Here is a 21,557-nt window from a genome sequence, read left to right as displayed (position 1 = left end):
GTCTGTGGACAAGCAAAAAGTTCTAGAGATAGAGAGGACCACCAGTGGTTAAAAGTGACAATTTGGTTACATCAAATCAAACAAACAACACTAATGCAGTCAAAATTAGAAGGAAACTGGGGTGGGAAGAATTGATGGTAAGTTTTTTTCTGATAAAGGTCTCATTTCTCAAATATAAAGGGAAGTGAATCAAATTTACAAAAATTAGAACCATTTCCCAATTGATATATGGTCCAAGAATATTAGCAGGCAGTTTTCAAAGGAATAAAACAAAACCATCAATAATTATAATAAAATATCATAAATCACTAATCATGAAATTCAAATGAAAACAATTCTGAGGTACCACCTCATACCCATTATATTATCTAATATGACAGAAAAGAAAAATGACAAATGCTAGAGGAGATATGGAAAAAGAAGTACTCTAATGTACTCTTGGGTTCAACCAAGAACCTAGAGAACAATTCGGAACTATGCCCAAAGAGTTATAAAATTGTGCATACCCTTTGACCCAGCTGTACCACTCCAGGCCTATACTACCAAAGAGATTAGAGAAAGAGGAAATAGACCTATATGTACAAAAATATTTACAGTATCTTTTTGTGATGGCAAAAAAATGGAAATTGAAGAGGTGCCTATCAATTGGAGAATGCCTGAGCAAGTATATGATTGTGATGGACTACTATTGCGCTTCAAGAAATTATAACGGAGAAGGTTTCAGAAAAACCTGAGACCTATATGAACTGATACAAAGCAAAGTGAACAGATCTAGGAGAACAATACACACAGTAGCAACGGTATTGTAAGAACAATCAACTGTGAAAGACTTAGCGACTCTGATGAATACAGTGAACCATGACATTTCCAAAAAACCCATGATGAAAAATGCTGTCCACCTCCAGAAAGAATACAGACTGAAACATTTTTTTCACTTAATTTTTTTTTCTTTCCTTCTTTCTTTTTGCAACATGGCTAACGTGGAAATACGTCTTGCATGACTTCATATGGGGGTGTCATATCTCTTACCTTCTCAAAGGGTGAAGGAATGGTGGAGGAAGAGAGAGAATTTGGAAGTGAAAATAATTTTTTAAAGCACCGCGTGTGTGTACATATAAAAAGCCTATCAGACGCATATTTTTGGGTACACTATGTTTTGTAAAGGTGTGACAAAAATGCATACATATTTTCTGCCCCTTTCAATAGCCAAACTATTCATATAGGTAAGACACAGGACCTTACACATGCTATAAGGGAGAGATCATACTGGCACTGAGAGGCAGGAGACTCAACTCTCTCATTCATTGCCTGGGTCGGCCTGGGCAAAGACTTCCCAGTTCTGGATACAAGTGCTCTCTAAAATGCTTGAGTTGGACTAACTGACCCACAAGGTCCTTGGCAGTGCAAATCCTAGGATCCTCCTCAGAGCCAGGCTCGACCTCACCTTGGACCAAGGTTCTACAATCCCCTCGAGTAGGTCTCAATAAGATATGACTTGAGCAATGGAAAATGGAATTAAGGAAGCATTACCGTCTGCTTGCTGCTGCCCCCCCACCCCCACCTCTGGGCTCCTTTTCATTCACCCTAATAAATGGATCGTCTCTTATTAGAGCACAGGCTCCTTAGAACAGGGACTTTATCCCTTAGCTGTTTAATGTTGCCAGAGCTAAGCACAAAGCTTTGCACACAACAGGTGCTTAATAAAAGCTTTTTCATTCATTCATCCAACAAATATCCTCTCTGTGGGAATGAGCTCTGTGTTTTACCTGATTTCATCCATGTTAGTCAGCTGACTTTGACTGAATGCTTGATGGGGGAAAAACAGGGGAAAATGCTTCCCTTCAGATCTCAAATAGGAAATCCCCATGGTATCCATAAATTCTCTATCTGTGGCAGGGAATTGGCAGTCTCCCTTCCTCGGGATGCATCCTGGCTAACAATCACACAAAAGAGAGACCACAAAGCATATCTTAAATGTTTCAGCGCATGGATTTTCCTAACTACTTCTTTCAAGTCTCAGATGAGCACCTCGTGCCAAGATCAAACCCCGCTAATTTCATGGTGGCTGGCCAGCATCCTCAGGGAGCCGTATGAAAGCATGGGGATGGAGGTACTCACCCATCTCATCCAAACAACAGAATGTTCCATGGACAACTGGAAATCTGTCACGCAGATCAAAGGGTTTCCCTATCTGTGACAGGCAACTCTGGCTAGGTGAGCTGGGAGCACCCCGTCTTTCAGTTCTAAACTAGCTCGATCCTAGGTAAGACTGGAAATTCACTGCTTTCTCTACTTCCAGGATCTTGGTTGAAGCATCTTATACTTACCCTTACATTCATATTTTCCATTAAAATTCAAAATATTTACTGAAACCAGAGGGACAAGAGTGCGCTGCCCCAACATGCCAGGAACCCAGGGTCTGAACTCAGTCTTTCTTTCTCCAGGAAATGGAAATACCAGAGACGCAGCATTCTACTGTTTCCTGTCTCAGAAAAGGGAACATCTGATATTGTTTCCTCATGTCTCCCACCTCTTGGAAGCAAAGTTCTCTGGAAAGAGTGCCAGCTGTGGCGTCAGATGGACGAGGATCAAATGCCAGCACTGACATTCCTAGCTTCGGGACCGCAGGCAGGTTGATTCTTCCTCTGGGTCAGCTTCCTCTTCTGTAAAAGGAGACCTTTCAAGGAGATATTTAAGGTCCCTTCTGCCTTGAAAGTTCATGATCCTAAGCCTTACTAGCTTTGTTACTTTGGGAAAATCCTTTTACCTCTCTGGGACTTAGTTTCTCCCATCTGTAAAATTAGAGACATAGAGCAAATGACACTCTAAGTCCTTTCCAGCTTTGTGTAGCACAACAGAAAGGAAAGTCGGAGGGCCTGGATTTGAATTCTATTTCTGTTATTTCCTGTGTAACTGTAGGCCAATTACACGCTGCTTCTCTGGATCTCAGTTATCTCATCTAAAAGGGGGAGGGGGGCTAAGGTGTCTTCCAGTTCTAATCTAAATCCTTAGCCTGTCATGATGGGCACCTGGTGTGATAGGACTCCTCCATGTACATCTGAAGCTACACCCACTCCCCAGAGCTTCAGAGAAGATCTGATCCGATTCCCTCTAGAGCCTCAGTAGGATCGTCTAGTGCAGTCTGGAACCACGAGTCATCCCTCACTCTCCCCCTTTAATGTGGTGCAGCATTGGCAGTGAGGAAGAATAGAACCATTAAGTTACAGTTGCAGGCAAGAAAAATGGCCAAGAACACCTCTAGCCAACCCTCCCTGAGCTTCTGGGATCTGTTTACTGGACATGGGATGGGAAGGGACAGAACGTGGGAGGCATGTGAGGGAAGGGAGAAGTGAGTGTGGGGAGCTGAAATCACAGCCAGGACAGCAGGATCCCATGGCTCCCTTTCACCCCCTGACACCTGCAAGTTCAGTCTCCTCTTCAGAGGCTGCTCATCACCTGGTTCCAGTTTCCTTTTCCAGAATGGGCTTTGTCTCTGTTCCCTAGTACCTCACCAAGTGCTTTGTATCCAGTAGGCATTTAATAGTCTCTTGGATTTCGATCTGAAAGGGGCCTCAGAAACTGGCCAGTCTGGGGCCCTTTATTTTACAGAGGAGGAAACTGAGGCCAAGAGAAACAAAAGGACTTGTCTAAGGCTAGCCAGGAAGTTGACACAACTGGGATTCCAAGGAGGAGATGTGAGTAGGGAGGGGAATCTGGCACAAATGACCAGGGCTTGGCAGTCTGAAAGGAACCCAGTACTCGATGGATTTTTGCATATTTCTTAGCAATATTACTATTTGTCTGTTGCAATAACTGTGATAATAAATTAACATATAAGTAATATATACATATATCATATATAAATAAATGTGTGATAAAGACGGTGAATTTCAAAGAAAAAATATGATGTAAAAATGTCTGCTGGTTATCCTGTAATAGAGATGCTGACCAACCAAAGAACTACTGCTTACACAGATATAAAACATGATGATAATACATTGTAAGTATATTATCATATAACTGGTAACTGTGTATTTACATATATGCAGGCATGCCTGTAGGCATATACCCATGTATTTATGGTGCGTGAGTCTGGCCTATGGACGGACTTACCTGCTATTATTACGCTGGGGCCACACCCCTTTCCACTGGTTTTCTGAAATGGTCATTTCCACCCCTCCCCCCACCTCCCACCAAACATCCCCACCTTGGAGGGTGAGACTTGGCATCCAAAACCACGTCTCTTCTAGTCTTTTTTATCTCCACCAATCCCAGCAACTCAGAAGAGTCATTGAGGGCTTCACTGCTGCACATGGCCCACACACTCCCGGGCAAGAGCTTGAACGTTTGAAAGTATTTTGATACTTGTATTTCCACATGTATGATTCATTTTCTTTAAATTCTCTGTGCCATAATGTACTCATTGAAAAGCGTGATTCCCTAAGGGGTCCGTAGGCTTCCCCAGACTATCCCCATAGGAGTCTAGGACACTACAAGATGAAGGACTAACTCCTGCTCTAGAAAATTGATGGCTCATATCCAGTCAGGACCCACAGACTGGCTTTGGAGAGCTGTGCCCAAGTGGTCCTTAGGAATGTTGAATCCTAATGTCAAAATCCTGGCAAAAGACTACAGAAATATATACATTTTCAAATTCACTCTAAATAAGTTGGATTTATAGCACCAATATGATTGATCATTGGAAGAAATCAGCATAATTAATCATGTTCGAGCTTTAATTAGGTGCTAACTGTGTGCTAGGCACTGGACAAACACAAGCTCATGAAACTATTCCTTCCCTCAACAAGCTTACTTAGGTTCTAATGGGTGAGGACAATGTATGAAGGGAGATGGGAAGCAGAGGTGAGGGGCAAAGTGAGGAGGCAACCCCTAGTGGGGAAAAGCTGCTGTGGAGGAAGTGGAGACCTGAACCAAGCTAGGTTAAGGATTTACCAATCCTGAGAGTGGGTCTGACAGTGCCGGCATCTTTAGAGTAAGAAGGAAATAAAATTGGAGATACTTTCTACCCATATTTCTCAAATCATCAAGGATGACAGCAAAGGAAGATCATGGAAATTAATGGATAGCCATGTAAGGCTGAGTTAAACCTACATGTGAAATGAAGCCAAGCGCTAGGCTAAGAGAATGGTGCATTTTTTTCTCTGATTGAATATGCTTTAACATTCATCCTGGCTCAACACTGAGCAACCAATCCAACCAAGATTGGGCAGAAGGACATTGGAGTAAGGAACACTGTGTAAGCTCCCAGCCCAAATCCACTGGTAGCAAAGTCAAGTACAGGAAGGCATGATGAATACAAAGAATTCAGAGAAACATGGAAGACTCGTGTGAGCTGATGCAGAGAGAAGTAAGAATCAGAAGAACTAGGATTAGGAATCTGTGAATGAAGACAACACTAAAAGCACACAGAACATATCTAGGAGGAGAAGGAGGAAAGGAAAGAGGAGGGGGAGGGGAAAGGACAGGAAGAAATTTGCATTTAATAAGTATTATATTACTACATTAATATATAATTAATAGAAACATAATTATATGATTCAAATGTAATTTATAATAATGTTCTTAATATATAATTCATCATAATTTAGATACCATTCTCATCAGTTTTTCGAGACCTGGAGACCTCAGACATACACAGATGCTCAGCTGGTCTTTTCCTTCTTTGATGACAATCCTCACCATCCCATCCCACCCCCCTACCCCAGAAGGCTAACCTTCCAGGCTTAGGATCTGCAGTGGATCTGTAGAAGTATAGTCTTAGTAGACTGCTTCCCCAGCCCCCATCCTGATAGCCTAGAAGCTTGAGGCAGGGGGTGAGGGAAGAGAAGTGGTGGAAGGGCAGATTGTACACAGTGGGGAGTGGCAGGGCTGAGCTTGAGTCTTGGAGATGCCAGTGACCACCTGCAGGAGTCCCCTTGCCTCTTGCAGTTCATCTCTACCTATAAAGTGGTGATGAAATGTGAACGTCCTTTGACCCTGGGTAGCACTTTGAAGAACTGTAGGACTGTGAGGGGCCAGGGTCACTGTCACTTTTATTAGAGTTCTGCTTTTTATTCCACAGGCAATGGGGAGCCATTCATGGTTGTGAACCATGTGTGACCTAATCCAAGTGACGCTTTAGAGAGATCAATGTGACCAAAGGATGAAATGGAGAGATGTGAGCCTGGAGCTAGTTAGCAGGAGGCCTCCATAGTCAATGAGATAACCAGGACTCAGAATGGGACAGCAGTGAGGAGAATGGAAAAGAGAGACTCAGTGTGAGACATATTGAGAAGAATGGCTGGGATTCAGGGATGGAAAAGTTTATGGATCTGTGCTATCTCAAATAATCCTGCTAATGATAAACTCCAGGAATATAGCGAAGTAGAAAGAACCCTAAATCTGGAGCTGGGAAACTAGGAGTCAACTCTTGCCTCTGAAAATTACTAGCTGTGTTACCCTGATAAAGTCTCTCCACCTCTGTCTGCCTCAGTTTTCTCATCTGTAAAATGGGAGTCTACCTTCCAGGGCTGCTGTGTGGATTCAATGAGATGTTGTAAATGCTTAGCACAGTATGCAGCACATAGTAGGTGTTACATAAATGTGAGTCCTTATTATTATGTTCTAGATCTCCCTTCACATGAGGGTACTTTCCTCACCCACAAAATGAGGGCAGTAATGCCTCTCCCAGGGCCATTGTGAAAATCAATCCACTCACAATGCGTCAGGCACTAAGCTGGGTGCTGCGGATTCAAAGTCAAAAGTGAAATTGTCCATTCCTGCCCTCAAAGGGCTTCCAGTCTATCAGGGGAAACAGTATGTATACAGGTCAATCAATAGACGCTATGTAAAAATAAGAGGCACCACTGGGGGCTGCGCTAGGCTGAGAACAGGGGAGATGAACTTGAAGGAAGCAAGGTATTCATGAGTCAAGGAGGACCAGTGTCTTGCTTAGGCTGCAGTTCATAGGGATATAAAGTGAACCCCTCCCCTGACTGTGTGAGATCCTGGAGGACAGGGATTGGATTCTGCCTCTCTTTGCAGCTCCAGCACTTATCATGGCACATGGTAGGTTCCATAATAAACATATGATTTACTTCAAGACAAAGAAGAGTCAACAGCAGGATGTCCCAGCCACCCAAAGCTAGCTTGCTTAATTCAGTAACAATAGGCCTTTGGTAAGAGCCTTGTTTAAAGGTGCTACAAGCAAACAGCAGGCCTTTCCACTGGCCCTCAAGACTGGGTATCAAGCCACAATGTTATGCAGTAACATTAGAAGGAACTCAGTTTTGGAAAGGACTTCTGAGGTCATCCAATCCAAACCCCTCAGAGGAGGAAGTGACTTAAGGCCACACCACGGAAAAACCAGAATTTAAACCTGAATCATTCACCTCCAAAATGCACACTCAGTATCCTAAATTTCCTTGGTCCATGCAGCCGTGAAGACTGATAAAACAGACTGCATCCACTTAGGGCAGCTGGAGTCTAGCACCACCTAGCTGCCTAGAAGGGAGAATACTGGCTGTAGAATCCAAAATTCTGTTCACCTTCAGCTCACTAGTTAGGTGATGGCAAGCAAACCATCCCAGCTCTCAGGATTCACTTCTGCTCATGGAAAATGAGGATATTTATCCCCAAGAGATCATCAAAATGGGGGAAAAAATGTAGAAAAAATATTTATAGCGGCCCTCTTTGTGGTGGCCAAAACCTGGAAATTAAGGGGATGCCCATCAATTGGGGAATGACTGAATAAATTATGGTATATGAATGTAATAGAATACTATTATACTGTAAGAAATGATGAACAGGAAGACTTCAGCGAGGCCTGGAAAGTCTTATATGATCTTTTATATAAAATGATGCTGAGCGAAAGGAGCAGAACCAGGAGAACTTTGTACACAGCAACAGTCACAATGTGCGAGGATTTTTTTCTGGTACAAGGACTTAAAAAACTCCCAATGGTTTTTTAAGGCAAAATGCCTTCCACATTCAGAGAAAGAACTATGGAATTCAGTCACAGAATGTAGCAGATCCTTTTACTTTGTATTACATTTTGGTTTGTTATATGATTTCTCCCATTCATTTTAATTCTTCTATGCAACATGACTATGGCGAAAATGTATTTCATAGGAATGTATGTGTAGAACCTATATAAAATTGTATGCCGTCTCAGTGAGGGTGGGGTGAGGGAGGGGTGAGGGAGGGAAAAAAATCTAAGTTATATGGTAATGATTGTAGAACACTGAAAATAAATAAAATAAGAAAAAATGAGGACATTTCAATGTCTACCTCCCAGCAATGTTGGAAGGAAAGAGTGTACTATTAACATGGGGATGGCCACCATCATGAACTCCCTAAGTTGAAATGTTAAGTCAACTGTTTCCAAGATTCAGAGTGTTTCACACTCTTAGGAACACACTCTATATGTAAAATAAAGGTTTTGTCTTAAAAATAATGGAAAGAGAAAGAAGATGAAATAGAAAAACATTTTAATTCCCTTTCAAACGTGCATCAAGTTCAAAACAAATTGGTAAGGCCCCATGGAGCCAAAATTTCCAAAAGTTGCAATAAGGTAACTGCATGTGCAGAAAAATGTAACCTAATCTATGTTTTTATTTTTTCAAATGAAATTCAAGACTTGGTGCTATTTTGGTAGGTTGCCCAGGGCACCAGCGTTACAATCCAAGACTCCACAACCTTAGAGTCCACAGCTCCACAACACGGCGTTCCAGTCAACGATGTCTGGTTTCTGCATTGTTTTGAGCATTGTCTTCATATCCCAGTAAAAAATAAATTCTTCAATAAATAAATACATAAAATAAATATACGCAATTTGAAAATGTATAAATAGTTCCTCAAAACCCAATGACAAGGCCCTTTCCCAGCTGGAGATCCAAGCCCATCCACTGCTCTCATGGGTCCCAGCCCTGCGCCATACCTGAAAGTCACAGAACAAGACTTGTGGCAGATCATTTCCACCTGTTTCCCAATGCTCTCTTCTGCAGTATCAAAAGTCAAGATTTCTCATTCTGATCTAAGGTAAACAGGATCCAGAAAGATTGGGCACTCACAGATAAGCCTAGTGAGTTAGATTTCAAGCTTAGTCAACAGTCAGTTAACTAACCTTTAACAGCCCAAAGGGAGATTAAATCCAAAGTTACAGAGCAGGCCTCATCTGCCTGAAACCACATTTGGGCAGAGGAAAATAATCAAAACAAAAGAACCAAAGATCTTCACTGGACCATTCTTCCCAATCCATTCTCCCTAAGCCGGGGTTGCCAGGGGGCTTCGAGGCCAGTGGGGCAACAGTACTGGAGAGAAGACAGTCCAAGGAGGCTGGGGCTGTGTTCAGCTGTATAGCAGTACGTCCCGATACAGCTCAGGGACCCTCTCTGGGTCCACTGGCCTGGGCAGGAAGTGAGTGAACTTCTGGTGACGCCTGGAGCGAGTTCCATCCCTTGGGGTCCCATCTTTGTTGAGGGCTACAAAGAACCTGCGGCCTGAATCTCCATGTTTGTGTATGTTGGATGAATAAGTGTTGTACCAGTTCTCCTCAAACTGCTCCCTGAAGACACATTCAGAAGTCAGCTTCTCCTAGAGGAAGGAAATCAAGGGTCAGCTGAGAGAAGTTTGGGGAGGATTTCTCTTTGTATCGCCTACCAAGATCAAAAATCTTTTTGAGGTGCCTGGTCCACAATGTGGACCTCTGGAGGAATAAACATGTCTACAGTGTCTACTCTGAATCCCCTGGGTTTATGCCATGTATCTTCATCATCTTCATCATCATCATCAGCCCATCCATGTTCTACCCTGCTGCTGTTCCACCCTCCAAACTAGGGAAGAGAGAGGGCACCCAGCTGTGTAGTGCATAGGACCATATGTCCTCATTTTCCTCCTACTCCTGGTAACCCTGCCTCAGTTCCCCTTTCTGCCTCTTGCTCTGAATACTGAAATCAAAAGTACCACTGCTTCTTCGAAGGCTATGGCACTGGACTCCCCTGTTGGTCCACTCATCATCCTTGTGACTCCTCCCCCAAAAAAATCCCTTCCCTGGCCACCATCCCCCCCATATTACAGTCTACTCAGGGAAGACCAAGTCCTTGAGGGAAGGAATTGTCTCACTTTCAATGCTTAGCACAGAGTCTAGCCTAAAGTAAAAGCATTTAATAAGAGGAATTTAATTTCACATTCCTCTATTCACCTTTCCTAGCTATTTCCTGATCATACTCCGCATGGAGGCTCCAGCCTCTGGTCCATGCTCTTGCTCCACTTTATGGCTGAACTGTCTGTCCTCCTCATCTTTTCCTCTTGTGCTCCTAACTTTTTTACTTAATATTTCTCAAGGTTTTTCTTTCCTTTTCTGTCTTTGTTTTCTTTCACAATATGACTAATGCGAAAGTGTTTTGCATGACTACACATGTATGACCTATATCAAATTGCTTGCCTTCTCAATGGCGGGGGGGGAAGGGAGAGAATTAGGAACTCAAAGTTTTAAAAATGAATGTTAAAAACTATTTTGACATGTAATTGGGGAGAAATAAAATACTAAACAATGAAAAAAGAAATTAAACTGTTCATTAGAATTCTGCTGCTAAGAAGGCTTCCTGCAGCCCACCCCTGGGAAACAAGCAGCTCTGTCACTGGGCTCTTTTTAACTAGAATTAAATGTGGACTCAAATTCATTGCGTTTCATTATACAGCAAGATTCTTGAAATATACAGCCCAGGGTTCATTAAAGAAAGAAGAATTCCTTCAGCAGTGTAAAGGGAAATTTAAAAAATGCCCCCAAACTTTTCTGGGAGACTGGTGGAGGCCAATGACAAGGGGTTAGGGGAACATCAGAGAGAGACAAGCAGGCACAGCCCTGGACTATCAGGGCACCAGACTTCAGAAGAAGCCCAACATCATAACTTCAATGGTTCCCAGGTAGAAATCCTTCATGTGAGAGCCCCTCTCCCCACTGAACTCCCCATCTCGTGGGATTCTTGGCTAAGTCTTCCCACCAGACCTCTGCAAGGAATTCACCAAGCACGCCAGAGGACTTCTTTCTAGGTGATGGCCTGCTAGAGAGACCAAGCATCTCGATATTACAGTATCAATGTACAGTGAGGACATTGGACACACATGTTCACAGAGCCCCCCACATGCCCCCCCTTCAATGCCCCAAAGAGACAAGTCACACTTACTGATCCATAGAGCTCCCCTTTGTCGTTCATTCCGAGATAGAGGCCAGTGTCCACACCTCTGATACTGACCAGTCCCACAGCCACACTGATGAACTCCAGGATCCCTGCATTTACCACAAAGTAAAGATGTCTTTTTATTCATTGTATCCTTGCTAGAGCACATTTTTCTGGCACCAGTTAATAGGAAAAGTCACACACATGTGCGCATGCACATACACACACACACACACACACACACACACACACACACACACACACACACACACACCATCCAGCCATTCTTGATCCCTCCTCTCTAACTTCCTTCCACAAGAAAATCATACCCATCTTAATAATTTAGTAAACCTGTCTTAGCACTTTTCCAGTCAAGGAAGCACGTACTTATATCAAGTAACTGCAAAAAGACTCCAATGCAGAGATTCTTAATCTATGGCACTTAACTTTGATTGTTGTATTTCAATATGAGTTTTTTGTAATCTTATATATTTTATTCATGAATTTTAAAATGGGATTTTGAGGAGGAGTGCACAGGCAGACAAAGAGGTTCAAGGCACAAAAGAACTTTTCTGATCTAGGCCAACCCCCTCATTTTACAGCTGAGAAAACTGAGGCCCAGAGATGTGCCCAAGGTCATGTAGGTAGTAAGCAGGAAAGCTGGAATTTGAACCCAGGCCCCTTGGCTCCAAATCCAGTGATTCTGATCCATCACTTACTATACTGGGGCAACTTGCTCGCTTTTTCGGGGCTTCAGTTTCCTCAGATTTGAAATGAAAGCTGGGTGAAATGACATCTAAGGCCCCTCTCTGATTGGTTTCCTATGCTTGGTATGGGGGTACAAGCAGTAATGGAAGGTTATTGCTACCATGAACAACAACAGGTTTTGTAAAAACCTCCCTGCCTTTACCCCCACATCCTTGGGGACACTGCCTGCAGCTCTTCCATTGAGACCCAGAAAACACTGCCATAGTCTACATGTAACTTCTCAGGACCTGGAGCTGTCCCTCCCACCCCCCACCCCAACCAGAGCCAGAACAGAAGGAGGCAGGTTTGTACTTTTGCCCAGCTCATCTCCCAAACTCATTTCTTGGTTCACTGTACAGACTTCCAATTCAGAGGTTCAGACCATTTTTCAGCCTCTGACTTCCAGAGCCCAAAGACATGTACAGAGCAATGAGCCTAGATGTTTAATGAGCTTTATCTTCTCTAGCATCCAAGGCACTCTCTGCTAAGAACTTTTGATGCTCCAGAAAGGCACAGAATCCTTTCAAGCTTTCCCGGGGTCAACCTGTGAGATGCCCATAAACTAAACGACCTTCTAGCAGCTGGGAGGAATCAATACTCCTGCCTGGAGGAGGCAAAGACAGACCAAAGCTTTGCCTAGTAAAGAGGAGGAGTTGGGGGCGGGGGGAGGAAGCAACAGGCAATCAAATAAAAATTAACTTGTGTCAGACTCTGGTTAAAAGTATCAATGCTGGACAACTCTCATACACACAGATTCTGCAGCTTTAAAAATGTGTCAAGTCCTAGGTGTGGAATGAATAGCACCTCAAATGCAATGGCCCCATACCTGATAAGTAACAATTCTCTGAATTATGATCTTTAAAATCTCCTGCCTTGTAAATGTCAGGAGCCTTCCTAAAGATATTTGGTATAATTCATTTTCATGGGTTTTAAAAATATATTTTATAGACAGCTGGTGGCACAGTAAATAGAGTGCTGGACTTGAAGTCAGGAAGACCAGAGTTCAAATCCAGCCTCGGACACTTATTAGTGATGAGACTCTGGGCAAGTCATTTAACCTCTGGCTGCCTTAATGTCTTCATCTGTAAAATGGGAATAATACTAGCACCTACCTTCCAGCGTAGTTATGAGACTCAGCTAAGACTCAAAAAGCACCTTAAAGTACCGTATAAATGCTTATCGTTAATAAAGTGCCTAAATAAACTCATCCCAGAATTCCATTTTACTTGGAAACCAAGTGGAAGGGGAAAGGTACAAACCCCCTCTGATCTCAAACTGGGCTAGAGGGAGGAACTTGCACATGCATACAATGCAATGGAATTGACCTTCTCGTGCCTCTCCCCATCCTTCCACTCTCCTAAGGAACACAAAGACCTTGGGAATTCTGGGAAATTTAAATAATCCTGATGAATCAAAGAAAGAGTTGCAAAGTACTTAGCACACAGTAGGCACTTAACAAATGGTTGCTCTCTTCCTCCCCATTGCACAGGAGAAATGACAATCGCTTCCTGCAATACCAACCGATCTGGGTGAAAGCTCTGTCTCAGTTGTTAGGGAGAAAGGAGCCTCCACTCACCCACCCAGCAGGGAAGCCATCAGACTTTGAAAGCCATCAGTCAGCAAGCATTTATTAAGTGCTTACTGAGTGCCATGGGAAAAACCCTGGAAATCGGGGTCAGAGCAGTTCTCCTGATTTCCAGGTGAAGTTTTCAGAGAACAAACCAGACTGCAGTTACAGGGAGACACTCAGAGAGAACTTGTGTCTCCTGCCCAGACCCCAAAAACTCTAAAGTATTCCCTAGTACCCTCCAGGGTCTGGGCCAAGGTTTCCAGAGCTTTTGGTCTTCACAAAGTGTTCCCTTCTTAAGGCTGCCCAGGGTTAGAGGAGTTGGGGATGAGGGAGATGGGGACTAGGATGACAAGCACAGGCTCAAGCTGCAAGGAAGGGCTCTGTTTGTCTTTGGGTAACTGTAAGTAAATAAATCTTTGGGTATCTGAAAGCAAATAAATCTCCTCTGGCAGATTCCTAATGGTGTGGGGAGCTAGCCTTGGAGTAAGGAAGCCCTGGGTTCAATGATCTCACAGAGGATGCATGCTAGATATGTAACCGTGAGCAATTCATTTCACCTTGGTTTCCCCAGGTGACTCCCAGGGGTTGACGGGGCAGAGAAAGTACCAAACTCCATTGGTGGAGGCCACACCCCAGCCAACTCCTAGGTTCCCATCACAATCCCAGTTCTTGAAATTTACAAACTGGATGTTTTCGAGATCAGTTTGTAATTGAGCTTCTGGGGATTGAGGTGGGAGACTGAGATTAATCTAGATTTCGCCTAATTGAGGGTGGTGAGAACCCCCCAGGGTGTCCACAAAGGGCCTTTCTGCACATGTGATTCCAACTCACTGATGCAGGCAAAGAAAGAGATGATGATCAAGATGATCAAGAATTTGGGTTCCTATCCTCTACACTCCAAAAGACAGAAAAGACAAAGCAGTAAAGACAAAACCTTGGATATGACCAGGAAGAAATTATTTCCTCTTTGTTCTGGGGGAGGTGAGCAGCTGTGGGTGGGTGCTATACCCGTCCACTCCCTCAGGATTCAAGCTCCACTGTTTGCAAGCTGCTCCGTTTTCCTCCCTAAAGAAAGAGGACACCCCATAGAGATTTGTAATCATTTGATTTCTAAATGAGATTTGACAAGGCTTTTTAAAATTAAAATGTAAGGCAGCAACTCAGCTAAGTCCTTTACAAAAAGAAGCTGTGAAAAAAACTTGCAAGAGGTAAGCAAAATTCCATGTAGTGGGATCTCCGGACTCCCACTGCCCCCGGAGCCAAGGCAGCAGAATTTTGTCATTCTGGTACCATTTTCAAAGCCAGCCTTCCTTAAACTCATCAAAAACAAATGAGTTAACCCTGGGCACAAATCAGACAAAGTGAGTGAGAATCCAGAAAAGAAAGGCCAAAGATCCCAAAGAGGCCTCAGTCTGACCTGGAGCTCTACTTTTCTCCAACAAATGACTTCACGGTAATCTATTCTAGGAAATCCAACACTCTACAGAACAGCTCTGATTCAGGATGGAAGCTTGAAAGAGCTCGCTTTCTTAAGTCTGCAAACATCTACCTTCAGGGCATCCAAGGGGCTTCAATACCTGTGTTCTGGAGGGGTGCTTTTGAAATGAAGTCATATTCAACTCCAAAAACATTTTTTCCCTTCAAGTGGTGCCAAACTGCCACCAAAGGTAGCAATTAAGCATTCCCCTTAGTGTCTCCCAAACTGTACAAATTGTTATTTTACAATTTCAAGAGTCATCCCTGGAATGTTTGGGAAACGCATTTCTGAATCTGTATCCAATGGCTAAATAAGATGAGGGGATGGGTAAGGGGACCCCTGCAGGAAAAGTGCCTCCTCCCCAAGCCCAGGCATTCTCTGCTGGCCAGATAAGACCCAGTACCCAGACCAGGTGATGTTCCTGAAGTCTTGGGGGTGGGGTGGGAGAAAGAAGCACTTTTCTTCCTTGAGTGGCTGGAGTACATTCTCCTACTATCTCAGTGTTGAGCTCAGGGCCAGGAATTAACTTGCTACCACCAGCAGGGTCAAATCATTTAAATACCAATTAACACCTAATCCTGAATGTTTTCAAGGAGAGGCCTGAAGAAGACTGATGTTCTGAAAAGATTGCAATCCCACTAGACAGCCTCCATTCTCAGAGGAATGAACATCTGTCCTTGCTCAGGAATTTAATCATGTGTTTACTGAGTGTTTACCATGAGTAAGGTACAAAGGTGGATCTGGGTAAGCCTCTGCCAGTCCCTATGAGCCCCCAGACAGAGTTGGAGGGATCCCAAATGTTTTTCTATCTCACAATATATGTGACCGGAGAACGAGACAAGAATAGATTTTTATCAGACGCTGAAATGGGATAATCACTAGAACAGAAAACTTGGGTTAGCTACCTGAAGATTGGCCTCAATTGGAGTCAGTCAGTGGTTCTCAAGCTTCCCAGGCTCTAAACGAGTCCAGAAGTCCTGGGGGTGGTACCCAGGTCACCCACTCTCACTGAGCTCAGTTTCCTCTATCTCAGAGGTATATTCCAAATGGGCCCGAGCTGGCCAGGAGCTCAGGCCCTGCAGGAAAACAAGAGGGAGGGGCTTAGTGGGGAATCGGAGCCAAAATGGGAGACTCAAGGTTTCTCTTCCAAATCTCTGGGATTAGTGTGCTCAGACAGCTTGACCGTGAGCTATACAAAGGTGCAGTACCAGGAGATACACAGAGTTGGAAAAGATCACACTAAAGTTTAGCTCCAAGGAGGATTTAGGAGGCCCCAGGGAATCACTGTGGAAATCACAAACAACAGCTCGAGGGAAATCGCAGCCACTTTGCCTGAGGCTCTGCCTTGCAAATCCTATTCATTCCAGAGCTTAGAGCTTTAGAGCTAGAGCACGGGCTCACCCCTCGTTTGGTCTGGGGGAAACTGGAAGGCGAGGGAGTGAAGGGGTTTGCCCAAAGCTCCATAGGCAATTAGTTCCTAGGAGGGGCGATAATAGCGCGCATATATAAGGACTTCTTAAATATTAATCCGTAAAACCCTAACAACCCCGGGAGGTAAGTATTATCACTATGGTCCAGATGAGGAAACAAGCAGGTTAAGTGTCTGGGGCAGCACTGGAACTCAGGCCTTCCCGATTCCGGGTCCAGTGCTCTGCACCCTGGATTAGGACTCCAGAGCCCTGGTTTTAAATCCAGACTAAAACTCTCACTAGCCATGTGACCGCCGGACAGGTGGTGCTCCCCCGAGCTACCTCATAGGAAAGTGCTCTCTGCTCGGGTTCCAGCGGAGCACAATGGTTTTATTGGAACTCGGGTCTCTTTCCTGCTCCCTTGCCCCCGGCCGGCTCCCTCAAGTGGAGAGTTTCTCCGCTAACTTCCCCTGGTCTTTCTCACTGCTGCTCCTATCTCCTGGCATCTCTCCAGCCAGCGCCAAGCCCCGTACTGAACAAGGGAACCGAACACCAGACAAACCACCTACATCTCGTTCTCCTATTGCCCTGCAACGACAAGTTTCAGCCAGGAAGCTGGGAGTTCGAATCCCAGTTGTGGGGACTAGCCACTTGGTTTCTCTGCACTGGGGTGTCTGGAAAGTGGTTTTTAGTATTTCGATTCTAACATACTTGGTTGACTGTAATCCTGTGCATTTTATGCATTCAAAAGCGTGTGGTGGAGAAGGGGCTTCACCAGGCTGTCCAAGGTACCGAGGTCTAGGAAAAGCCAAGAATCCCTGCTCTAGACTGAGGCGTTCTCATCTGGTGACTGGGGGAATAATACGTCCTACTTCGTCCTCATTCCCCAAAAACTGTTTATCTGGTGAACCAAGCACTTTGTGAACTAGGATTGGGGGGGATGGAGATTGGGGTTCTCAGTTATTTGGGTGGCGGAAAGCATGGTCAGGGAAGCAGAGCAACTGTCACAAACACACTCTGCCAATCCCCTCAAATGGCTATTTTCAGATACAAAAAGGCATTTTGTCATAATACTGGAGTTGCTTGGGAGGAAAGCTTCACAACGCAAGCGCAAGACTTCCAGTTGCTTGTTCCCTGGGCAACGACCTTTGCTGAGTCTCAGTTTCCCCACCTGTAAAGTGAGGGCACTTCTAAGGCTCTTTCCAAATCTGAAATCCTGAACATCTCGGCTGGAAAGAACTCTTAGGCTAGGCTTCCTACAAGAAAGTTTGGAAAGCAGTCGATTTCGGACTGGCTAAACCTTCTGCTCCTGGAGGAAGTTTCTTTGCCTCTCTATCTGCTGGCCTCTGCCACAGCCAGGAAAAAAAGGTTTGGCGAGGGAGTTGGGAGACTGGAGAAGAGGACAGGGGTCCTGCCGCTGCCTTGCTGGTCAGAGCCTCCTCACACCCTCCACTCTACCCCACACTAACCCTCAGAGGCCAATCAGCAGTGCCTGAACAGACCGCCGGGGTAGACCCAAGTCTGCAGACTCCGGGTCCAGGTTTCCCTCTCTATTTCTGCATTTTACAGCTAGAGAAAGTAGGGCCCAGAGGGAGCAGGAGGCTTGCCCTGGGTCACACAACTGGTGAGCAGTTAGGCGGGGACCTCTCGAGATTAGGTTGGTCTGGGCTTGGGGGCCGCAGTCACTCACCGAACAGGCTGTGGTCCCGCCGGGTGCCCCGCACACGGCCGTCGGGCAGTATCTGCAGGTGAAAGCCGGTACGGCAATAGAGCTGCCTCCGTCGCAAGACCCCCTGGAGGTGAGCGAAATCGGCGGGAGCCCCTGGGCTAAGGCCAGGGCCGGGGCCACCCCGGGGACCCAGCAGAGGCGCCCGCGGTCTGGGGCCCTGCCCCGCCGGGGGCAGCAAGAAGGGCGCGCCTAGCGGAGGTTGGGCCAAGCCTTCCCAAGAGCCCAGAAAACCCCCGACGGCGGCGTGGGCGCCGGCCATGGGAGCCATGAACCGGCCTCGGCCGCCGACGGCAGCCTCGTAGCTGTCCCCAAGGAGGATGCAGGGCTAGAGGGTGCGGAGTGGGAGAGTGGAGACGGCCCAGCCCACACCACAGGGCCAAGCCCCCGGGAGCCGAGAGTGCAGGGTGTCCAGCAGCCACTCAGGTGCCCAGTTCAGAGGCGGGAAGCGAGGAAGGGCATTGCGAACAGAATGGGACCATCAGGGAGGACCCTGCCCAGGCGCCGCAGGTGGGTCCGCCGCTGTCCTCGCGAGGGAGCGCACGGACCGGACTCACGTATTAGGTCTTCACACCCCGCTACACCTACTGGCTCTGGCAAGCTTGTCTTGCAGCCTGCCGGGATATTTATGCAGGTTCTTGACATATGCTAATGAGGCCCCTTGGTGGGAGCGGTCCCGCCGCCCCAGCCGCCTCAGCTGGGAGAAGGGGTGGGTGTTTGAAATTGTAAACCGGCCCTTCCCCCACCTTTTCCCCGTGCCAGGGGCCCCAGGGGAGCAAGCGCCTCCCTGCTCTCGGCCTGCAGTGCGACGGAGCATCCCTCCCCATTGGTAAGGACCTCCGTGCGCCACCCTCTCCTCCACACCCCACGAAAGAGGACTTTGCTCTCGCCCCCTCTCCGCGCCCTCGCCACCCCCTCAGGGTTCAGCGGTTCCTCGATAGTGGATTCCCCCCCCCCCCCCCAGGACTAAGACAGCCCAACTGAGAAGAGAGAGGGGCAAAAGTGGGGCTTTGGCGTGGGAGGTGATGTAGGGTCGACCCGGGCTCAGCATTTCGAGGACAGGTGCAAAGAGATAGGAGGGGAAAGAGGGAGGGCGGGTCCTCAGGGCGGGACCTGCCCAGACACACTTGAGCGGAAAAAATCAAAGCAGCACAGACTTCCTCTCTAATTTTAAAGCCCTAATTCAGTGTGCGTGCAAGTCGCCTTCGCTTTTATCATTTAGATAGGGGGGAATTTTTCTTTTGCATAATCAAGAAGACTACTTAGGTCTTACCACAAAGTGCCCTTTAATGCTTATCTGGTGGGTCGGAGCCCCAGATCTCACCTGGGTAGATGGAGGCTTTGTATGTCTCCCGGGGCTTTGGAACTTGGGTGCTGAGGTCAGGGCTCCCTAATTAACCACGTGCTAGCGCTCTGCAGTCGACACAGGGCGCCCGGGGAGAAATTAAGTCTTTCAATAGCCATTTCTCCAAACTAAGATGAGAAAACACCTACTGGGCGCAGGGCCGAGTATCTAGGAGTGGAACATTGTTTACTGCCAGGGTTCTAAAACTGGAGTCGGTGAAATTACTTCTAAGCTTGTGCATTTAAAGTAGGAGTCTGACAAATAACCGGTCGGTTTCACCATACTGCCAAACTTGGAATCAGGAACCTCTGGGTTCGACGCCAGCCTCAGATGCTCTGAGCTATGTGACTGCGGGCAGTTGCCTCCGACCCTTAAGTTTCCTCCTCTGTAAAAGGACATTAAGCTTCATTTCTCTATTCTTTCCAATTTAACCTGTCTACAGCATGTCTGTAGATAACTATTTGCGTGTTCTGTTACCCTTAGGTTGTCTCCTTCTTAGATTCTGACCTCCTTGAGAAGAGGACTTTGCTCTTCCTTTGGCTTGTTTCCCTGGGGGTTTGCTTAGCACAGGGTCCGGCAGGTAGTAAGAACTTAATAAATATTTATTTACCGACTGAATCAAATCTAGATCTGAGGTCCTTCCTTAGGTTTAGCTAAGTGTCCTCCCTCCCCCAGGAAGTCCATCATGTAAGACACACAAAAGGGATAATGGGTTTCCCTCCTTCACAAGAATACTACAGAGAAGAAAAGATCCAAGCGAGGGGAGAAGGGAGGACAGTAATTCCGATCCCGCAGAGCCCTGAAGCCCCTTATAAAGCTACTAGTCAGTTCTTTTCATCTTCCTGCTGGAAGCCCAGGCATGAGGACTTCTTCAGCTCACAGAATTGTGGGTGGAGAGGCAAACTGTTTGGGGCCTAAACCCCACTGGCTTCTCAGAGAAGGAGGAGCCAGGGAATGTATGGAGCCCTGATAATTTAAGGGTGGAAGGTTGAGACATCTCAGCAAAGTCAGATCCGGAATTATTGAAATCTTGGGACCAATGGCTCAAGATTTGTGAGAGTCCCTAGTTGGGGAGAGGAGGGACGATTGCAATTTCAATCTGGCCTCCCTTTCTTTTCAGTCCCTGCCTAACCCTGGGAGATCAAACACGCTGGCTGGCCCGCTCAGCTTTCTTTTCAGGGAGGAGGGGGTTTGGTGTTAATTAATTGGCAGGTGCTTGGCAGCAGGTAAGGCTACACCTTTTCATCAGGGCGGCCCTAAGCCCTGCCCCCTGTGCAGCCGAGTTGTAAAAAGAGCCCCTAAGGCAAGTGATTTACTTAGAGAGATGGAAAACACAACACCAACCTGGCTAAACCCAGGACCTAGAAACCTAACTTACTTTAGGGAAGGATACTGAAAGCCTAGTTTGGGAGGTCAAAGCAGAGAGATGCTAGGAGAGCCTTGCTTGTGGTGGGACCCCCAAATCCACCAGAATCACCCTTTCAAAGCACATCTGTATAAACAGTATCACATCAGTGTAAAACATTGAGGGGGGGCAGGGGGACCTGGTCTTTGAACCAAATCTTCTTAATTGCAGAGTTAAATCAAAGAAAGTTAGATCAAAGTTGAATAATCCTTAAAGCGGCTACCTGGAGTAGCCAAGCCTTGGATCCCTGAAAGGAGAGCCCCTGAGAACTGGAAACCGAGGTCTACCTTCAGAAAAGGGCACATTTACAGGTCAAATTAGAATAGTACCATTATAATCATCTTCACATGGGGGTAGGGGAGCTGGGCTCAGGTCTGAATTGGTCTCCCTTCCAACCTCTGACCCTAAGGCTCCCTAACTTCCTTCCAGACTGTGCTCCCCTTCTCCAGGAAGCCTTCCAAGACCCCCAGCTGCCTTCAGATGGGCCCTCTTCCTTCTCTCCATTTATTCTGAATGTTCAGATAGGTCCTTTTACCTCCTTAACCTGGAAGCTCCCTGAGGGCAAGGGCCACTTTTGCTTTTTCTTTGTGCCAGGTACCAGGCCTGGCACATAGGGAGCTATTAATAAATGGTTGTTGGTGACAGGCTGCCTTTCCGGCCCTCTGGCTAAACCTCTTGTGGTGCCCGCAAACTCTGCT

At 46.1% G+C, this 21,557-nt stretch overlaps 1 protein-coding gene across 1 annotated transcript; it reads right to left on the bottom strand.

Moving 5' to 3' along the window:
* Window positions 1–8,472: 8,472 nt before the first annotated feature.
* FGF20 (fibroblast growth factor 20) lies at window positions 8,473–18,707 on the bottom strand. The gene is made up of 3 exons (XM_072625660.1): window positions 18,074–18,707; window positions 11,187–11,290; window positions 8,473–9,594 (listed from the first exon to the last, which is right to left on the bottom strand). Exons 1-3 carry the CDS (start codon window positions 18,378–18,380, stop codon window positions 9,349–9,351), a joined length of 657 nt encoding a protein of 218 aa, XP_072481761.1. The 5' UTR covers window positions 18,381–18,707; the 3' UTR covers window positions 8,473–9,348.
* Window positions 18,708–21,557: the final 2,850 nt, after the last annotated feature.

The sequence above is a fragment of the Notamacropus eugenii genome, chromosome 7, assembly GCF_028372415.1.
Source record: "Notamacropus eugenii isolate mMacEug1 chromosome 7, mMacEug1.pri_v2, whole genome shotgun sequence".
Classification (NCBI taxonomy): Eukaryota; Metazoa; Chordata; class Mammalia; order Diprotodontia; family Macropodidae; genus Notamacropus; species Notamacropus eugenii.
This window is presented reverse-complemented; position numbering and strand designations above follow the sequence as displayed.